The 21,937-nt window shown below is 45.9% G+C and overlaps 1 protein-coding gene across 2 annotated transcripts in view; it reads left to right on the top strand.

Annotated features, from left to right (window-relative positions):
* The window catches only part of KIF16B (kinesin family member 16B), a 1,684,060-nt gene that overhangs the window by 336,076 nt on the left and 1,326,047 nt on the right, over positions 1–21,937 (top strand). For both annotated transcript variants that reach the window (XM_085612707.1, XM_085612706.1), the window contains exon 7: positions 18,780–18,922. In XM_085612707.1, coding sequence (XP_085468833.1) covers positions 18,780–18,922 — 143 coding nt within the window. The remainder of the gene's footprint in view (positions 1–18,779; positions 18,923–21,937) is intronic.

Raw genomic sequence — 21,937 nt, 5'->3', positions numbered from 1 at the left:
TCACAAGTGACAACAACTCGCGAAGCCGTCCATTAGGAATAAAAAGACTACAAAGCATGCATTCTCTAGGTACGCGCATGCAGGGCTCCATTCTTTCTGTTACAGGCCGGCTCCACTCTTTGTTGCAGGATGTATTTCCAAGTTTTAGCCTGTAGGTGACGCTCCGCCCCAGCCAAAGACCGTTTAATTCGCTGGCCAGCAGGTGGCGCTCGCGTGCTCCACTCCACCAAGGGGCTCCGAGCTAGGACTGCTTGCGACAGAAAATCTGCCTTACTCACTCACCACCTTTAAAACAGCCCCCTTACCCCCAACCCCTAATCCGCACAGCTTTTGGCCTTGCGAGCGGCGAGGACCGGCGCTGGCTACAAGGTATGTTCTACTATGGCTGCGAAGCTGTTGAAAGTTTGGAGTGTTTTGTTGGTGCGGTTTGGAGTGTTTTGTTGGTGCGGATGCGCCACACGCTCTTCTCAGTGTCATTGGGTAACGGTGTCCCAGCAAAATGGAGGCCAAAGTGGAGGAGGCGGTCCTGGTGATCTCTCCCGATCTGCCACCTCCTCCCTTCCCAGCTGCCCCCTCTCTTTTCCAGTAACCTCTGCTAGGACGCAGGACGTTCTTCTCAGCGCTGGCAAAGCTGTCAAGTTGTAGAAATTCTTATGAGTTATAACTAATTATTATACTTAATGACATCACTGTAAGTGATGTTATGCAAATAACTACACAAAAGGTACCAGTTAAATGACAGAACAATTCATCATTAGTTTAAAAATAATACAATCACTCTAGAACCTCGTTAAGGTAGAAGAAGAGGTGACATAATTGTGGTGGGACACTGTAAATGGTCTTATTCAGTTCCTCCTGTCGTATGAAGGAGCCTGTTGGAGAGTTCTCAGAAGTGGTGTTTTTTTCCGGAAGCCTCTGTAGCAGCTGTTCTGCACAAGGCATAGGTGTAAAGTAGGCCTGGGCTAAAATTTCGTTCCGTTCGCGGAAATTGCGATAATTTTACATTTTCGCGTTCCGCGGAAAAGCGCGAAAATGTCAATTTCCGCATTCCGCAGCTTTGCGATAATTTGGTTCTTGCTCGTGCTGTAAAATAATACATGCGCGCGCGCGATCGCCTTACCTGAATCCCTGCGTTCGCCGACAAGTTTTCTTGATCCGGTCGTGTTCTCCATGAGATGTTATATTGTTTTTAGCCATTTGCGCTGTCTCGCGCCCGCAGTGACGTCATGCGATCACGTCTTTCTTCTCGCGATCATGCACCGCGAGACAACTGAAAACAAGATGGCCGCGCCCGCGAGCAACCGCATGGGTAAGTTGGTGAGCTGCAACCATGCAGAAAATCTCGCGAACATGCGGGGAAAAAAACTTCCTCATCTTCGCGATATTTCCGCGTGTTTGCGATAATTTTTAACATTTTCGCGATAATTTGCGAAAAGTGGATTTCGCAAATACCGCCCACCCCTAGTGTGAAGATTAGTGCATTTAGATGTTAGGTACTGTAACACTATACTGTAAATACTTGACCCAACCTGCAAAGGCACCCATCAAAGTCCAGTAGTGCTTACTGTCAGGGGTCGCCATAGAGAGTGGAACTGGAGGATGTGAGGGCTTTCTCGTGCTTTGGCTTGTCCTTTAACTCAAGTGATTGAGTTTTTGGGGCTGCCTCGGTGCTAGTGACGAGACATGGGTTGATTCCTCCCCGTACCTCTTGTCGCTGGGCATGGGGCGCCCCCTGATACAGGAGGTTTACGTGAAGTTATTACTCTTGACTTAAAGCTGACTAGAATATCGTGCAGTCCTGAAACTTGAGTTGACTTTAGTGATGTCGGCAGTGACCCCTAGTAAACCTAGTTCTATTCAGTCTCAGATTGACGGATCTTCAGATGGACTGTTTGCCCAGTGTGCGCAGTATTCCTTGTAATTCTTCTGGCCTACACTATTACTCGAGGTCAGGGTAACCTTTTGGTAGTGGCTTTGGGTACTTGATTGCTGTTTTTAGGTCTCGCCTACGCAGTGCACATGCACTGCATAGGAGACATTTAGCCATTGTGCAGCTCTTTTTACAAAGCACATACTCGTGCTTGTGGCAGCATACGGCTTGCGGGAGTGCGCAGCCACGCGCTACAAGCACGAGTATGTGCTTTGAAAAAAAGCAGGATGCGCGCACACGCATGCACCTTCGCCATGCTTTTTTTTTTTTTTTTTAATCGTTTTAGAGAGCGCGTGCGCACGCACCTCTCTCGGGCTTGCTAGCTATGTCAGATAGCACAAACTTTCCCACGGAAATAAGAGTGCTTTGCCACAGACTACTTGACATTTTTTTTTTTTTAAACATGAAACGAGGAGCTGTGCCGGATTGACAGGATGCTGAGTTCAGGCCGGGTTCGGACCGTGCTCCCCATGTTACATGGGCGGCATTTTTAGTCCCTAAGCCTTACGGCCTCCCCCGAAAGCTCTGCTCGTTTTGGGCTTGAGCTGCGCCAGAGCCAAGGGTCAGGCTCGGGCCCGGCTCGAGCGGTCAATGGCTCATTCATCTCTATCCCTACCTCGCCTTTCTTATTCTTCCTCTCGGTTTACCTACATCACCTCCACCCTCATCCTCTCTCACTCTACGTCACTCCTCTCTCTACCGCATCTCTTTTTTCCCACAAAATATTTGTGTGCCTCATCTTTCTTTCTATCCTCTATGTACCTCACCACCTCTTACCTCCCTGTGTATAGCACAGCCATGCCTCTGTATCGGGCCTCTTTTTAACTCTACCTCTCCATCTCATCCTTTCTATTCCAGGTTGTTTCCTTTCTACCGCTAATCTCTCTTTTTGACTTCCACTGTACATCGCCTCTCATCTACCCGCTTCTCCTCACCCCTTCCCATTCACTCTCCTGTTCTCCAATACAACGCACTTCAACACATCTGTCTCTTTACCCTTCCTCTCTCTACCTTCTCACGTTTTCTCAGCTCTCTTACTTCCTGTTTTTGACTACCAGCTTTCTCTCCACCTCCCGACCCTCTTCCTCTACACCTTTTGTCTCTCCCTTAGAGTCACCCCTCTTTCTAGAACCTTTCCTCGGTGCCATTCAGGCTCCTTCCTCCCCTTTCTCTTCCTCACCAGAGGCGGAGGGCATGGATGAGTGAGGTGTAGAGCGAGGGAGAGGAGGCTTATGCACGCTTGTGCCCACAGCTGCAAGCGTGGCTTGGCGGCATGGGCATGGAATGTTTCATAAAGAAGGCTGCGATTATGACACATGCCACTGGCGCCCACAGCCTATAGCACATGTGGGGCCTGGGGAAGTTTTCCCGCTTCCCTTCTGACGCTAGTAAACCTGTTTTACGAACAAGGGACTCTTTCACAATATTTAAAGTTTCTCTATTTGTTTTAAATAAATAAAATCTAGCTGACCACCAAAACGTTAGTGAGGAGCTAAAATAAACCAGACTCTCAAAGGCAGAGACTGAATTGGGGTTGAATGGGGGACAAAAGTCATTGTGAAGAAGAAATAATAAGCAGCAGCATTGAAAATGTAAAAATAAAGTTTTTGGTGATTATCCGAAGGATCATCTACATCATCCTACAGTCATCAGTGGGCCTACATAAAACGATTCTTGAACTAGAGGCCCAGGACTGTTGCGATTGCAAACACAACAAGCATTGGCATAACCAATAGGTCTTGCCTTTGGGACCTTATAAGTGTTTAGCCATGCAACAGTTGATGTTGTTGCACCAAGGATATTGTGCTTCATAGCTAAATACTTATAAGGTCCCAAAAGCAAGACCTATTGGCTATGCCAGTGCTTGTTTATTTTGAGAGAGAGAGAGAAAACCGTTGCTTCTCAAGAGAAATGCAATACCTTTAATTGGAGAGTAGTGGCACTTCTCAGAAACAAGCAGGTACTCTGGTACCGAGTACCTGCATTTCTATTTTTCCATTTAAAGTAATGCTTTGGAATAGAAAAATTTCAGAAAAAGACTACATTTCCACTGTTTTTGTTTTTAGGATCCATTTCACAGTGGAACAAATCAACGAAAGACTGAAAGAGAGCAGGGTGAGATCCGTTTCTGAAGTCAGGGTTTTTAGTAAGAGAGAAGTGGTGGCTGCTAGACAGAGGGAATAAGAGGGAGGAAGAAAGAATGGGTGGAGGGCAGCTGAAGCGGCAGAGCAGACACTGTCATTGTATTTTCTGCCCAAGAAGGAAAAGACAAGTCCTTTCCCTTCTCTGCCTGCCCCAGCCGTCCCCGTGCTGGGATCCTAATTTTTTACATTATTTCCTGCAATAATATGACCAGCAGTCGAGCCTGCAAGCTGGAGAGCAGAGAAGCAATACTTTCCTTTTCTCACTCCTCTTTCATCAATATTGTAATGGAGGAAGCAGGCAGCTAATATGGCTGTACAGCGGCGTTCACATGGTGATGTATGCGCGTACAGCCAATTAAATGGCATCATTTTTAGGTCTCGCTGAGCCAGCTTGCATGCGCTGCTCGGAGAGCATTTCGTATACGGGTTTTCAAAGTGCTACCCACATGATTTTGCAGGCCTGAAGCTTGAGTGCACGATGGTGTGCACGTGCACAGCTGCTGCTCGCACTCCCTCCTCCCTTCTCCACCTTCCTTTTCGTCAGCTTTAATCAGGCTCCTCAGTTGCTGGCATTCCCCCCTCCCTTTTTGCCCAGCCCTTCTTGTCACCTCTGCTTGCACTCACCCCTCATTTCTCCCCTTTCGGCCGCTTTGATGTTCTCAGTGAGCCGCGCGGCCAATGCTTGTTATTATAGGACTTGTTTTTAAAACCGAATAGGTCGTATTGAACTACAATGTTGTATGTTGGTACTGTTGTTGGCATGCTACTGCATTTTAAGCTGTGATCAACTTATATTTTGGTACTCGATCTGTATGTTACTGCACTTTAAAACCCATAGCTCTGTCATCTTGAATAGTGGCATGAAAGTGACACGGTAAAGCAGTCTGTTACAGTTGATGCTTGTACTTGTGGTTTGCGCAGACCTGTTCTGGTTTCACGTCTTTTCTGGAATTCTTTTTCTTCCGTGAAATGTATTGTGAAATGCAAACGGTTTTTATCAACTGTGCCTTGGAGAGCTGCAATCTGAGCCTGGCACATCTCGCCACATGCAATTTCCCAGATCGAAAAAATGCGTTAGGCTGAAATTCAACACTTCTCTTCAACCCCTCCGTTGGTGTACATTTTAAATGTCTGTGCTGCCGTCGTACGGTTAGAGCAGCCAATTCAAAAGGGAGCATCAGCACATGTGCTTTTGAGAGATTTCAGGTGCGGATATTTCTTTTTTAGTAAAAAGGAGACAATATTGTTGTTGCAAATTCTTTAAAAGGCAACATGGTATGCTGTACTGTAAATGTCACATAGATGGAGCAAGTACTTGGATGTAACTGTATATAGATCTGTGCAGACGGGTAACAACATGGGTGGAACACGAAATTGCTACAATAAATTGAGTTGTCCAAACCTCCCCTTCTATTCCAGAACGCACCCTTCCCATCAAGTACCTTATTAATGCAGCGCTCTCTGTTTGCTTATAATCATTTTGTTGGTCGTATTGGTTAGAGGTGCGTGCATCCTTAAGTCTTACATCCCCAGTCTCCTGGTGCTAAAGTTCTCGCTATTTAATACACAACCTTCCGTTTTCAGAATCCATGGCTGGTGTTTCCTGTGTCAAACAATCATTTTGTTATGTAACTGTGAGTCGGTCGTGAGCACGGACTTGTGAATTTCTCTTATCTCCACCTTGATGAAGGACTTTGATGAAGGAGTTTGGTGGAACATTTCGCCATATACTTTGAAGTATATTGCTTCCCCCCCATGACCCACGCATGGGTGACTGTAATTACTGGTGCTGGATGGGTATGATACTCTATGATTTCGACTCTTGATCATTTTTATGGAGTTCCTGGTAAACCTGTTTCAAGGTTCGGGAACCTCTGCTCACACCAGGTACTTTGGGTTTCGAAGTGCAGGTTTAATACTCAGAACCATATGTTAGCGATCCAATGTTTAAGTGCGTTTCACAGAGGCTCATAAACGTTTTGGCGTTGGTTGAGGAAGGGGTCATTACTAGCTGTTTACTTGTCAGGTATCACTCCGTCAGTTTTTGCAGTATCTCATCCATCAGAAAATGACACTGTTTATGATGGCTGATGATGCTCAGGAACGATCTTTTGGCATGGTTACCTTATTGCTTTTTGTAGGGCGCTTGCACTCATTAGTAGCATTTTACAGTGACAGCGATGTAACATGTATTTTGCATCCACCGCCCCATCCTTTACAGTGATTGCTCTAAGTCACACATAGTGTAGTTAATAGCCACTGCAAAGAAATTGTTCACAAGTTGCTTTACACAAAGTGTTATTTTTAGCTTTTGCCTATACAGAGCTTGCAAAATCTCTTGTGGCAGCAACAACAACAAAACAAGCATTGGCATAGCCAATAGGTCTCGCCTTTGGGACATTATAAGTGTTTAGTTATCCAGCACAATATCCTTGGTGCAACAATATTAAGTGTTGCATGGCTAAACACTTATAAGGTCCCAAAGGCATGACCTATTGGCTATGCCATTTCTTGTTCTAATGCCTGCCGGGAGCCTTTTTTCGGCCGGTTTGGTAAAGATCACGGCCATCGCGCTTGCCAGCTGATTTGGTGATTTTTTTTTCGTGAATCGTTGAATGCTGGAGGGTCTGTCTGAGTGACTTCCTGCCAGAAACAATGACGCTCTGGGCATCTCCACATCAGATGCAGGAAGTCAGTTTCCTGCTCCCCACATCTGTGGTATCCCATAGGCCTCCCTGGGTTTATATTTCGCATCCTCTTAGGCAACAGATAGACTTGATGGATTACATTATACTGTATTAACTTGAATCGCGCATTAGTAGATGTAGTTTCGACCCCTTTGTGTACGAGTTCCCAAGCGTGTGCATCCAGAGGCACCATCAGCTGGGACTCCCACTTGTTGTGCACCCCAAGCATCGTCGCGGGGGTATCCTCCCGCATGGCCCTATATAGCTGCGAGATCAGTCTCCCGCTTCCGGCCATTAACAGCATTGTTTCTAGCGTTCACAAGGCGCCTCCGGGAACCCCGGCCAGATCTCTTTTGCCGTCGCTGCCATTTTAACATATTGTAAGTACTGCCCCTGCCCCAGCTGGAACTACTCGGCAGCTTCTGCCCTAGTTATGAATTGATTGTTTGGGTAAAGATCCCCCTAGTACTGCGCATCCTCCTTCCCTCCTCTTACGCAGTGACATATTGTCTCCCATGGCGCCAAACGGGCGCAGAGTCCAGATATTCAATTCCGATGCAAACTGAGCTTTAATCAGCAACGTTTTGACAGTCCACTCCCATGCTCTACAAACCAATCAGGCTATGTGGGGCAGCCAGGGAGGTGCCTTTAACCCTAGCATTAGTACCTCAGGTAGGGAATATTCGCCACAAAACACCCCCAGTAATCTATGCTCCAAGTTTTCGTTCTCATCCAGTCAATGTACCGCATGCTCAAGTTTAGAGGCCAGGAAATAATAGTCCATGTATTGGACCTCTAGGCCGAACCTGCTCCATGTACGCTTCAGTGTTATCAAGCTGACTCATCTCCCAGTGTCCCATAGAAGTTCTATTATTAGTTTATCCAGGACACAAAGACCCTTCTCGGTATATCATAAAGGGTTCCTTGAAAAAGATATGGGGAGGATAACCATCTTTGTTAAAGCTATTTTACCTATCAATGAGAGTTTAAGCGTATTCCAGAATTTTATTCTCTTTTTGAGGCCATCGATAATCCTGTCCAAGTTTGCCCCCTCAAAGCTATGCTCGTCATTTGTGACCCTGATCCCCAGATATAGGACCACTTTTGTCTCCCAGGGGAGGCCCAAGAGTGACAGGTCTGTATAAGCTGTCCCGCCAAGACCCCCAGGGGAAACAGCTTAGATTTATTGTGGTTGACATTTAGTCCCATATGCCCCACCCAAATTCAGATGGAATCTTCAGCAGAATCGGTACAGAACAACTAGGGTTACTAAGCTATATCAGTGCATTGTCTGCATAGAGGAAGACCATGTGGGCGGGCTCTCCCATCTGAATACCCCATTCCTTTAGCTGCGTCCTGAGGCGACAAGCAAGTGGCTCCATGGGCATTGCAAAAAGCGTGGATAGGGGGCACCCCTGGCGTGTCCCCCTACTCGGTATGAAGCTCCATGATACGGTTTTACCTACCCGGACTCTGGCCAAAGGACACTATATATCAATTGAACCTATTTACTGTAGGTGTCTCCAATGCCTGCTTTACGCAGTACCTCCCAAAAGAAGTCCCATGATACTGAATCGAACGCTTGCTCGATATCCACAAGTGCCAGCGCATATTGATCAAGCTGTAAAGTTGAGGAGTGAGTTATCAGGACAGCCGCCGCAAGTTTTGTATTGTATTCCTGTTCGGGATAAATCCGCATTGATCCTTGGCTATCAATTGAGGCAAGTGAGTTAAAAGCCTTGTGGCCAATATCTTGCTTCGAATTTTCAGGTCGACATTCAACGTGGACAAAGGGCGGTATGAGGAGGCCACTGAACTGTCCTTTTCAGGTTTCGGGATCATCACTATTAATGCCTCTCTCATCGTCCCAGGCAGTAGCCCCATCTTATACGCCTCGTTGTATGTTTCCAATAGCCGCTTAGCCAGATCCTCCTGTCAAGTGAGGTAGAATTCAGCCAGGAGTCCCCCCTCGTATTCGCTCCCGGTGTCTTCCCAGTTCTCATTGTTTTCATTGCCTCCTTGATCTCGTGTTTAGTTAAAGCGGCGTCTAGATTATCTCGGTCTTCTCTTGATACACATGACATACATGTCAAGATAGGCACATATCTCTAAGACAGTTTTAAGGGCTGGGGCTGTGTATATATCTTGCAAATGCTTTGTGAACCCTTCTACTATCTCGTGCTGCACAGCAACCCTCTTACCCTCATGATCCTAGAGTTCCGTAATTGGTATGATATATTTTTCACCCTTCATGAGCGTGGCGAGCATACGGCTTGCTTTGTCCCCTTCTCTATGTAGTCGCTTCCTATAATTAGAAGGTGCAAATTTATCAAGCCTATCCCATGTATCTATTAATTCTATCCTACAGTCCTGCCATCGCCGAACATTCAGTGGCTTCTCTATAAGTTCCTGCTCCAGCACTGACATTTGTTTTTCAAGGCTATCAAGCTGTTTATTGTTGCTGTCTTAACGCCGTATGACATTTTCAGACATTCCCTCCTTAGTACCACCTTCATGGCGTCCCACTGCCCGAGATGATGCACTGTCCCAGTTATCTCTGAAATAGCTGTCTAGTGTTCGAGAAACCTCGTAAGCGAGTAATTGATCTACCAGTGCCTCCGCATTCGTGCTCCAGAGTGGCACAGCAGGGGCATGCTCGCGAAGTGAAACAAGCAAAGGTGTACCCCTGCCATTGTCCAAATAGGTAGGATGACACCAAAACCAGTGGGGGGAACCCTGTTCCAGAACCAGTTTGCAGAGGATGTTCCTCAATTCTCTAGACACACCTCATGGAAGTGCCCAAAGCTCTGACCAAGTGAAGAAATATTCTGCCATGTTGAATTTTGGCAGAGCAGGGCATGTGGGATAACTTATAACCAAACTCAAGATGATGAAAAAGTAGGTATGGTTGCCCCTTGAAACTTTTACCCGTTTGGACAGGGACTTTCCCCAACCTACTAGCTAGTGCCAGGCATAATAGTGACGCCCTCTGGATAACTTCTTCTGAACACCGTTGTACCTCAGGAAGACAGAAAAAGGTCTTCAGTTGCTGACCCCATTTGGATTTCAGAAAGACGACTGTCATTAGTGTAACCTGTGGAGAGCAACTCTAAGGTCTTGACCTGCTCCTGCTTGAGCCCAGGACTGAAGAGTGTACACCAAGGGCTAGTTGGCTAGCCTCCGATTAAGCTACAGGGACACAAAAGCTGCAAGAAGCCCATCTTCTAAGAAGAGCCCAGTTGACCTATTCCACCTGGATTTGGCCCTGGACCCTGCTGGTGACTTTTCCTGGAGTGAGTTCTGCCCCCCTAGTGGTGTCCCTAAGGTATTGAGGGCGTTGGATAAGTGTCGGAGGGTACTTCGCCTGCCTAACCCTAGAAGCTGGGACTTAGAAATGTTTTCAAGGAATGTTTGCCAAAAGCACCAGAGGCAACCACTAGACTGGCGCCGAGTCACAGCCGCCTTCGCCTGAAGTATTCGGACGGCGAGGGTCCTTTGTTGGGCGTGAATTTCAAATATCTCCTGTTTGTAACTTTCATGCCAAAAATCAACAGCTTCACTGAAACATTGTCTTGACAGCTGTCCAGCCTCGTGGAACCCATCTTGGCCACAGCATTCTGCATTGCACTGCTGAAGATTTTCAGCTTCCATTTCCAAGATTAATTTAGATGGTCAAACTTTCCACCAGATCGAATCTGGTCCCTGGATCCGACCCGCACTCCATCTGGTTGGCCTTAACTTTTGACTTTGAGCTGGTTTAGCGCAACCAGATACCTGCGGTTGGCATTTTACCCTTTTGGCACTTGAAACATCTAAACCTTTGACAAATCAGATCTCCGGTTTCCAATATCAAATTTTTGTTGTTTTGGTGTCCTTTTGCTCATTATAACTTTCCATTTTTATACATTGCAGTGGGATTTTATTCTGTTGTATTGTCTAATTTTTAACTTTTTTTATACTGATAAACGCTTTACACATTTCTCTTACTGTTTACTCTTTGCTACTGCTAACAACGGTTTTGCTCAGGTTTAAATATCGAAACATAATTGGACCTAGTAAGCAACAGTGCCATTATTACTTCGAGAGGACTGTCATCCCCCTTCATCTAATAATACACTTTCTCACAGTTTGGTAAAAGGCTTAATGTAGTAGAGTGCATCACAAATGTGTTATTAGGAAAATTTACAGCGTTAAATAAATGCAGTGAGTTATTGTCATTTACATGGATGAACAGAAGTGCTGTTATTTTGGAGAGAACATCTACAGTGGTGCGAGTAGTATCTGCTGATCACACAAAAATCAAATAAAAATTCTTCTAGGTTTGGCTAGACTTTTTTTTTTTTTTTTTAAAGAGTTAACATGCTATGAATAGAATTGCATAGCACACGGTTTTTTTTCTCCAATTTTGACGGTGTAGGAAGCTGACCAAATTAAAGTATGGTGTGAACAGAGTCCAGTTGATCCTAAGAGGCTTTACCGAGGCTAAGTAGTTGATACTTATGCTCTCTTTTGTGGTAGTATGGTCGAGCAGTTAGGGTTATCAGAGGGCTGTGTTAAGCATTTGTTGTACACACTCAGGCAGGAAATGATTACACACACCATGACTAAATCTCAGACCAATTGTAAAAATATTACTTTTTCTATAGTATGTCTTAGAAACAAAGATACTTAGTTGCAGTGAAATACGATTTGTAAAATCGTTTTTTAAATATAAAAAGAGGACACCACTGGAGGAAATCAATGTTGTAATTTCACAGGTGTGTACACGATTTACAATTCCAGTCTTCGGGTTTTAGGACCAACACTGGGCAAGGGTCAGATACATGTAGAGACTGCACCACCAACGGCACTGGGGCAGTTGAGTGCAGCGGTTCAAATTCGGTCACTGGGGCCAAATGTTAATCAGTGGAGGCTGGGAGCATGCAAAAAATGCTGGTTGTAGGTTGGTAAAATTGGAGATGGGGATCAATCTCTGGGGGTTACGACCAGCACTGGAGGGACCACGAAGCAGCACCAAATATACACCCTCAGTGGTACAAAGGCGGCCAGGTGCAGAGGGCCAACACAGCGTCAGGCGCCTAATGCAAATCACTGGAGAATGAACATTTCAAACAAAGGCAGCAGGCTAGACCAGGAAGCTGGACGAAGGGGCTCTGGAGGTAAGGTGGGATGTGGAAGGGCAATTGGGCATCCTCTGTTGGGCTCCCCAAGGCCTGTGGGCTGCAGGTGCAGGGGTGTCCTTTGATATCGGAAGATCCTTACCGGAACCTGTAGGGGGTCCTTTGTAATGAGGCTTCAGGCATCGTCACGGAGTCCAGGAGAGATCACTCTGTAGGGGACTCGAGCTCAGTACTGCTGGGGGAACCGTCTTAGGACTGGTGGGCCATTTCGACTCGGGACAGAGACATCTGGTGCAGAGGTAGGTCTGGAGGTCAGGTTGGCCAGTTCAGCAGGGCACTGGAGCTCTTCTTGCTGGTTTCTGTGTGGATAGGGCTGCCGTCCTCCGCAGTTCTTGGTCTTTAGGGAAGGCAGGCAGTCCTCCCAGGGTTGTGGAGGTTGCTGGGCCTGCACGACGAGTTGCTTTTTGACGTTGATTTTTTTGTGGACTGCAGACAGGCTGGTAGGGCTGGGGCCAAGCCAGTTGTCATCTGGAGTCTTCACTGCTGGTATGGCGCTTTGGTCCTTCTTCTCTAGGTTGTCAGGAATCTGAGGATCAAGGTTCAGGGGTGCCCCTAAATACTCAATTTAGGGGCGTTAACGGGTGCTGGCAGGTAGTACCCAATGGGCTACTTATCTTTAGGGTGACTACATCCTTTGTATGTCCTCTCCATTTGGGGAGAGGGCATACCCCTAATCCTATTGGCTGAAATCCTCACAGCCAATATGGAGGATTTTCAAAGGAGTGGGGGGAGACTTCAGCTCAGGACACCTAAGTGGTGGTCCTGGCTGAGAGGGGACACACCTCTTTTGCTTACTAATTTTCCAGCCGACCTTGCCACCGAATGTGGGGCTTGGTCAGGAGGGTGGACATCTCTACTAGTTGGAGAAGCCCTGGCTAGCATAGAAAAGGGAAGGAAGCCTTTGAGACTCACCACCCTTGAAAGCTGTTCCTGCTTGGGGGTAGGTGTGAAGCACCTCCACCCAGAGCAGGCTTTGATTCTGACCCACAAGAGCACCAGGCTCCCACTTCGGAGGGGTCAGAAACGTGTCTGGAAGTGGCCGGCTGAGGCACACCAGTCAGCTACACACTATTGGTTGGATAGGTTTTCAGGGGGCACCTCTGAGGTGCCTTCTGAGTGCATTTATTAATGAATCCAAAACTGGAATCAGTGTGGGCTCATTAATTGAGATGCTTGGTACCAAACATCTTGGCATTCAGTGAAGCTGTCATGGAGCTGTGTAGTTATTGACATACTCCACGCCTGTGTACTCAGTATGGCTTCACTATGCACTTATAAGGCCTAAGAATGGACTTAGACACTATAGGGGCATATCTGCTCATGTGATTATGCCCTCACAAGAGGTTTAGTGCACCCTGCCTTAGGGCTGTAAGGCCTGTTGTGGGGTGCTTTGTCTATGCTTCTTGCAGTGCTGGCAGGCCTGGCACACAGGGATGGGTACCAGGTAGACTCTTCACTTTAAGCAGCACCAAAAAAACAGGCTGCAGTGGCAGTGTGTATGTGTTTGGTGAGGGTTCTCTTAGGGTGACACAATACATGCTGCAGCCCTTTGAGACTCACTCTGGTCACAATGCCCTTGGTACTACTGGTACCTATTACAAAGGGCTTATAGGCGGGCCAGAGGTGTGCCAATTGTGGAACCAAAAGTACAGTTTGGGGAAAGAACACAGGCACTGGGAGCCTGATTAGCAGGAACCCAGTGCACATTCAGTCAAAGTTGCATCCGATACCAGACAAAAAAGTGGGGTGGGGGGTACTTCCAACAGAACCTCATTTTCTTACAGAGGTGTAGGACCTGGGGTCTCCAGGCCCTATGAGGCGGTAACGTGACACGAGCGGTCGGGCAACCGAAGGTCTGTGTGTAAAGCAACCATACAACACGCATCTCACATGCGACGAGGAACACACACAATAAGTGACGCCACACTGTAGGAATTATGTAAATACTCAAGTTTATCCAAGTAGATCACGTTAAATGCAGTTCATGAGGTAGCAGTACATTTCATATGCGGATAATACAATAGCTAGTGATGTACATATCAGTCAGGAGCTATAAAGGCTGTTTCTACCACATATGCAATTCATGAAATGACAGTACTGCCTGGGGCACAACTACCACTCACGTAGCTGCACACGCGCGTTGGGCGCGCTAACCGGTGACGACGTCAGAACGGGGCACCTAGCATGGAGAGCTACTCGTGATCTCTGGCACATAGCACTGTAATAGGGAATATAAATAACAGAGCGCTACTCGTAATCAATAGCGTTTAACACATCAATATGGCACAGGAATAACAGCGCGCTACTCGGGCTTGATAGCATGTAACACTTCCACCTGGCACATGAATAACAGCGCGCTACTCGGACTTGATAGCACGTAACACTTTAAAGCAGGGCATGTAAAAACAAAGCGCCACTTGTAATCGATGACTCTCAGTACCTTGGAGCGGAGCGTATAACATAAAGCGCCACTCGTAATCAATGACTCTCAGGACTTTGGAGCGGAGCATTTAACATAAAGCGCCACTCGTAATCAATGACTCTCAGTACTTTGGCACGGAGCATATAACATAAAGCGCCATTCGGAATCAATGACTCTCAGTACTTTGGAGCGGAGCTTCCAGCGGGGAGCTCCGGTACAGTTCGTTGGGCACCGCGCTTCAGTACCGCTCGAGGGGGCACACGGAAAGGATCCCTCAGCGGGGTCTCTTCCGTCGTGAAGACAGGGGGGGGGGGGAAATCCCACGGAGAGGAAACCCGGCTAAGGGTGTGGTGTGGCTCCCAACCCGCAGGGGGCGCACCGGGGGCGATCTCAGCCTCCGGGCTTACCTCGATCTCGGCGTCAGCAGGCGTCCGCTCCCACGATGATGGGGGAACTCGGCCCCGGCCTCGCACACCTCCTCACGCAGCTGCGACGGCAGCGGCGGGGCCCCGGGCTTCTCCGCGGGCCTCGTGACATGGCAGGGCACTTCTCCAGGCCTCCAGGCCACGGCGGTGAGCGCGCTGGCTTCGTCGTCACAGGGGGGGCTCAAATTAAGGATGGGGTTCTGTGCTCAGCGGAGCCTGCTGCCGGGGGTCCCAGACCAGGGCAGGAAGCGCAGGGGTCACAGCGCTAATACCTGGTCGATCCCCGGTGGTTCTCCAGTCAGCTTTGCATCAGGGCTCAGGGGTCAGTCTGGACACGCAGTCTCAGTGCTTGGTGAATAGTCTTTAGAGTTCAGTCTGGACACGCAGTCTCAGTGCTTGGCTTGTAAGTTTCTGTTCTTAGATGTCAGATAAGGTCTTGTTGGCGCAGATGTATCTGGCGCCCTTAAGGGGTTCTGTTACAGGGGGTTAGGAATGGAAAGGGCGACTAGATCCTTCCTAGTCAGGCTGGGCAGAGAGTCTCTGGGTCCTCCTACTGCTGGGAAAGATCAGTGGGTTTCACAGGGTCCCTCACTCACTTAAGAGGCAGCACCTAAATCCTGTCACTCTCAGAGGCATAAGTCCCTGGCTAGGCCCTACCGCCTACACTCCTGGTGGATTCTTCCAGCTCTGCTTCACCCCAATGGCCAACTCACCACAAAAGTTTCCCTCCCTCTCTTAAGTAGCCCTAGGTCAGGTGACCTCTAGCCAAGGCGGCAAAAGAAAAACCACACCTCCCTTCTAGAAGGTTCCAGCACATTCCAGGAGCTTCCCCACTCTACCTATGGGGCAAAAAGGCGGGCTGGAGTCGCAACATTGTTGTGGGGTTCCAGCCAGCTCCTGGCAGCTAGGGTGCTACTATGAAAGACCACTCTGCAGTAGCAGGGGCCTGTGGCAGCCATCTTGGGAGAAGGGAGCACCTGCACCTTAACACTGATTGGCAATGAAAAGGCGCCCGGAGACCTAGTCCAACACAAAAATGAGGGTGGAAAAAATGAGGCACGATACAAAAATAGAAGGGGAGACCACCCTAGGGCTGACAGGTCCAACAAGAGGGTATGTAATTTTGTATATGCATTGTGTGCATTGCTTATGAGTGGGATGAAAGCATTCATGAAGCAAGGGTATGTTTCTGAAGGGTAGTGGAAAAGTATTCCGAAAGAACAGTGATTCGATTTGTAAACCAGTAAGGTAAAATGTACATAAATAAAAAGTCTGACATTGGTAGTTATTTAGTATGCTTGAACTAATAGTGTAAGGGTCTTTTTAATTGGTTTGATAGTGTTTATAGTGAGATAAAGAGTGGTTTAGTTTATAAATGCTTAGTGCTAGTGGGAGTAGAAAGTGGATGGTTTATATAATAAGCAAATTGTTTAATGTTGATGGTTGTTAATAATTTAGTATTTAGTAGTTTTGGCTAGCAAGAGAACTGTACGGGGCGTATAATAACTCTGTAGGAATCCACCTTTTCTGCATGGTCACCCTGCGTTTCCCATCTTTTTCTAGACCCTATATTTTTTGCTGCTGTTAAAACTGTGCATGTTAACCCTGCTAACCAATAGTCAAGTGCATGTGTTCCCCTGTTAACATACATGAATTTACATAGTTGGTATATTTAACTTGCCTAGAAGTCCCTAGTATATGATACAAAATGTACTCGGGGCCTGAGACTTAAATGCCAGTAGTGGACTGTAACACCTATTGTGCCATCCACTACAGTGGCAGTGTAAACATGGCATCAGGTTTGTTCTGTGTAGCCTGACTGTGGCAGTTTAAACACTGCATTTTGACCTGTACAAAATGGACTTCCTGATGCATCTTCAATGTAACATATGGGAACATAAAAGGGACAATGTAATCATCGACAAAATGATGGACAGCCAAGTAAAACAATGACAGACTGAGAAAAATCAATGAAAGTCCGTGGCTGAAAGAGACTGATCCGAAGCCCACACTCTCCCTTCTTTTGAATGTACTTTTGAAAAATAATTGGTGAGTTCTGGTAATGCAGACAGCTAAAGCTTTTTGTAGCAAAACTAAATAAGCATTGGCAAAGCCAGTAATTTAGGCCATTGCTCTTCTTTTTTTCATTTTTATGAGCTTACGCACCAAAAACAAAAAGGAAAAAAGAAAACAAGCTGCCACTTAAACTATTTGCATTTATTGAAAAATGTAAATTAAAAAAATATTCACCAATGCAGCTGTTTTACTAGTGATGTCATTGAACAAGCTTTCAATTGAGCCACGCCTTTTATTATTTTTGAAATATCCAAGAATAAATCATCACCTAACCAAGCACCCAAATTGCAGGCAGCTAGAATAATACGTCACTTAAACATTTTAGAACACACCTTAAAAATAAAATGAGTCAAAGAAATAGCCAGGATTTAAGTTAATATAAGAATTTTTTTAAAACAATTCTGTTTGATCATTGAAAGGAAGTACTTTTAGGCGCAGGTGAACAATGTGCACTGGCTTTTTGCAGTGTGAAGGGAGCAAGTGGGTAAAGTGGGCTGACCCGTTGTCACAATTTGAACGATAATGGATGAAGCTGACTAACAAAACATCTCCGCCGTTATGTATTTTTTAAATGTTTTTTGTTGGAAAATGAATAGCCTTGCGAGATAGCTAATCCTCCCTCAAAGGCCAAACTTAAAAAGATACTTCTGATATGTGGATTCTTGCCAGGTTGGGTATACTTTTATGGAGAGGTGTGGCTCATTAGTTAGAGGCGGCAGACCCGTAAGCAGAGAATCGGCCAGGGACCAGGGTTCAATTCCCGACGCGGCAGGGTCGTGGACCAGGGTCAAAACGGACTCGATAATTCTCGCCTCGGTACCGACTCTAACCATGAACACACTCGGCAACTCTGGGCATTAAGCTTGCCTAATCTCTACAACGGCCCCCCACAGACGCCGGGGATGCCTGGTTTCACCTTGGAGATACCCAGAAAGGGACCATCTCACAGGGATAGTCAGGACGGGTTCCCCAGCGGTCTACAGCGCCGGGACACCCCGTTGCTGGGGTAGCTGTGCGCTTTACAAGTCTACAACATGCAGCAGTATTTGCCGTAACGGAGAGCAAAGATTCCTGTCAATTGACATTGAAAACTAAATTTTTTCACCCCCACCACAACTTTCGAGTCCTGGCTGCATCAAACACAAATTCCGAAAAAGAGACTAATGCTGTTTGATTAAATGTATCGATTCGTCGAACAACGCCAAACTTACTAGCAAATCAGAAAATGCCCTTTCAATGGAAAGCAAACTTTACCCTAACTACTCAGTTGAAATTGCCGTTTGTGCAGTGTATAGTGGTCGCCAGGAATTTTATGTAGTGCTAGTGGATATCCGCCACCCAAAAAGCTACAATAAGTAAGCTAATCAGTGAATATCTTGCACTGCCATATGGTTTTGTGTCTCACTACCTGAGAGACCTGCACTGGCTCCCCGTCAACAAGAGGATAACCTTCAAGTTCCTCACCCACGCACACAAGGCACTCCACAACACCGGACCAGCGTACCTCGACAGCCGACTCAGCCTCAACATCCCTGCCCGCCAGCTCCGCTCTGCAGACCATGCCCTCGCCACCATCCCCGCATCCGAAGAGTGACCACCGGCAGCAGATCATTCTCCCTCCTCGCTGCCAAGATGTGGAACACCCTCCCCATCCGCCTACGGCAGACCCAAGACCTGCTGACCTTCAGAATACTCCTCAAGACCTGGCTTTTCGAACAATAGCAGCACTCCCACCCCCCCTTTCCCCGTGCCTTGAGACCCTCACGGGTAAGTAGTGCGCTTTACAAATGATTGATTGATTGTCTTCTGTTTTATATATATATATATATATATATGCTGACGTTGATATAAATATGTCATGTTAAAGTAAGTTAACAAAGTTTCCGCAGTTTTACATTTCCTATGTGACTTGCAGATCTGTCCAAGCACTTAGTTCAGAACTACGGGGATGTTGAAGAGCTTATGGATGCAGGAAACATCAATCGCACCACGGCAGCGACGGGGATGAATGACGTCAGCAGCAGGTCCCATGCCATTTTTACTATCAACTTCACTCAGGTAGGCATTAGTGAAACAGACTTTAATCACCTTTTTCATGACACCGTTTGGTTGCTAAATGAAATGTGCAGCTGTCAATCAGGACCATGCGAGAACTAATTACTGTTGCTGTCATTAAGAGAACAGGAAGGGGGATGCGTTTCAAGTGTTCTGCTTCAATTAGAGCAGCACGTGTGATGAATGTTTCTCTGTAGTAGCAATCACAGCTGTTTGTAGTTCTCTACAAGGATGTTGTCAAAGAGAAAAAAGTACTTAAGGACTCTGTCAAATGGTTATTGCTACACCCTACTCATAATTTTCACTTTCGCATTTTCTTTTTTTTTTAAATGTAATTTGTTATTAATTTTAATGACAAAATATCACAATGACCTAGATCAAAATGAAACCGATACTAAAAGACCGATTCAGCAATTCTATATTTCGGGATTTTTGTTTTTGTTGTGATTACATGCATAATGAGAGTATAGTAGGCCACAAGGGCCACAGATAAAATTATATAAACCATGACCAGAAGTCCACAGGCCACAAATATACCTATATTTCTTTTTGCAATCCTCTCCAGTTATTCACTGCCTGCTCTGCCGCATACACTAGTCCATGCTTCTCCTCCCTTCCCTTCAAAGAGGGAGGTTCAGTATGACTTCAGTGGCATGCAGTATCACTCTTCGAAATCAATAAGCCAAACCCTACAAGCATTCTCTGCACCCTGGAGAAGGACCAACCTTCCATCATAGCAACATTAGGCTCGAGGGTATAAGGCGTGTGTACGCTTCTGGTCTATGTATTGTGTACAAATTGCCATTATATGTAGATACGTGGTCACTTCCAGATCATGTCATAAAATGTGGCTAGTAGGATTTCATATCCTGGTGCAGTCTGGGCTACTGGCTCTTCCCATCTTCTATACCCGATCAGGGCTATAGTACGTACTGTGCAGGTAGTTAACCTATATTTCTTTGAGGGGATAACCAGGGTCTGTACCACCATCCGTGCCTCCTGCCACTGCTTGTATAGCTTGCCCAAGTCACGCTGCCAGGCTGCCTTTATCTTGCCCAGTGTGTCTGGGAGTTAACGACCAGGGGCTTATACCGTCTGGAAATTCCCTTGTACCGCAGAGGTTCTAACATAAATTTGGCCTCATGGGGGTTAATGCGGGGATATCTTTCCAATTGTTACTATTAGTGGAGATCGTATGATAATGAAGATTTCTGAAAATTTGGGTTCTCTGCAGGTGGTCACTGCAAGTTGTTCAAACGAATTGATTTGCTCATCTTCCCACACATCACCCAAGTGAGACATCCTGATGAGATCCCAGGATTTAAAACCAACCTGTCTTGCAACCTGAGCCAGTTGAACCCCGTTCCTCAGAGGTGACAGTTTGCCCAGCCATTTCTGCTTTCTTCATTTTTTTTAAAGTGATTTGTAGTTTTGCTGACTGACTAATAGTTGTCACTTGTGCCAAAAGTAAAACAAAATAATAAAAAAGTGTTATATACATTTATATCATGCCAGATTGAATATTTTTTTCATTCATTATGAATTCTAAGCAGGAAGTCTTTTGTCGGGCCCGGCGTTTGCTTTAGACACAGTTCCCCCGGCAATAAGTACATGCATATTGAATTATTGCACTTCACACATTTGGACTTTTTAAAGCTATATTTTTAAAACTGCTGCCAGTCAGATTGAAAGTGCAATCTTTTGTTAGTTGATTGATGTGGCAGTTTTGCTTTTATACATAGTTGTGCATTAACGGAGAATGTGATGGGTCTAATTAAAAGCGTTAATGGATCATAGGGATATCTTTGAATGTTGACTTTCACTTTACAGTTTTCTCAACATTTGCTCTCTAAAGGTTGATCCAACGACATTCTTTATTTCTTCGATGGACTGTTGTTTTATTCCTAGTTTTCTACTGATTTCATCAAACCATTACTGTTCACCTCTATTAGCAGGAAACCGCTTGACTCACAGTGATAATTCTCATCCCCTTTGGAGGCAGGCGTATGACCTTTCCACCTACTTATGGGCATGTTTGCTGAAAAAATAAGCTCCTATTTTCTCAAGCTCCCAAAAATAGTGATGTTGAATACAACTCCCTTGGCAGGTAGATTGTCGAGATCTAGTCAGTGACTCAAATCACAGTCGAGCAGGGAGACATAGAGGGAACAGCAGCCTAGTGTTCCTCCCATACTAGATAGGATGTCAGCTTTGTACTGTCAGGGCTTCTGTAGGTTTAGAGGGCTCCCCCTCTGTGTATGGCTCTGTAGCACCAGGAGGGGGAGGAGCTAGGCCAAATGGGGTCCTAGAAAGGGTCAGCAGACAGGGCTGCACAGTCAGTGTTACTTGTTTTTAGTTGGAGCGTGGCTTCAACTCCGAACGTGTTGGTTACTTGCGGCTGATGTTGCCTTAGCACTACAGTGTTGTTTTCAATTTCCGACCAGCAGATCTCCGCATACCTTTAACAATGATTTGTCAGTTTGATAGAATTTTGATATTTTACATTGTCATCAGTGGCTCCAGAACATATATTTTCATTGGACTTAATCAAATTTCCAGCTCATCTAGTCTTCTAATTCTTTTGATTGTAAAAGCTACACCAGCAGTGCAACCGAGAATCTGCTTATAAAATATTAAACCTATTGGTTAATGCGTCTTTATACAAAATGTTATGGTTCTTGAACGTTTGCTCTTTACAAGATGGTAACACCTAAACTTTTTTAGTCTCCAAATGGTATTCACCACTTCTATATTTGATATTTCATGGAGAAAAAGATTCTGGTTTTTCCTGTTTATATTGCTTTGTTTATAAATGAATGTCGATGTTGCTACTATCCACATTTGCTAACTGACTTTCTATCAATTTGTTGCATCTTGATGAGTTTGGCATGTACCTAACAGTGTGTGTATGGTGTTTTTAATGAAGTTAGACTGACTTTTGATGTATTGCTTACCTATCAAGCTGCCTTTTGGTATTGATGTCCCGCTTGTTTGTTCCAGTGCTTATCATATCCGTGT

Source organism: Triturus cristatus, chromosome 6 (genome assembly GCF_964204655.1).
Source record: "Triturus cristatus chromosome 6, aTriCri1.1, whole genome shotgun sequence".
Lineage (NCBI taxonomy): Eukaryota > Metazoa > Chordata > Amphibia > Caudata > Salamandridae > Triturus > Triturus cristatus.
Note: the sequence above shows the minus strand (reverse complement) of the source record. Positions and strands in the feature narration are given on the sequence as shown.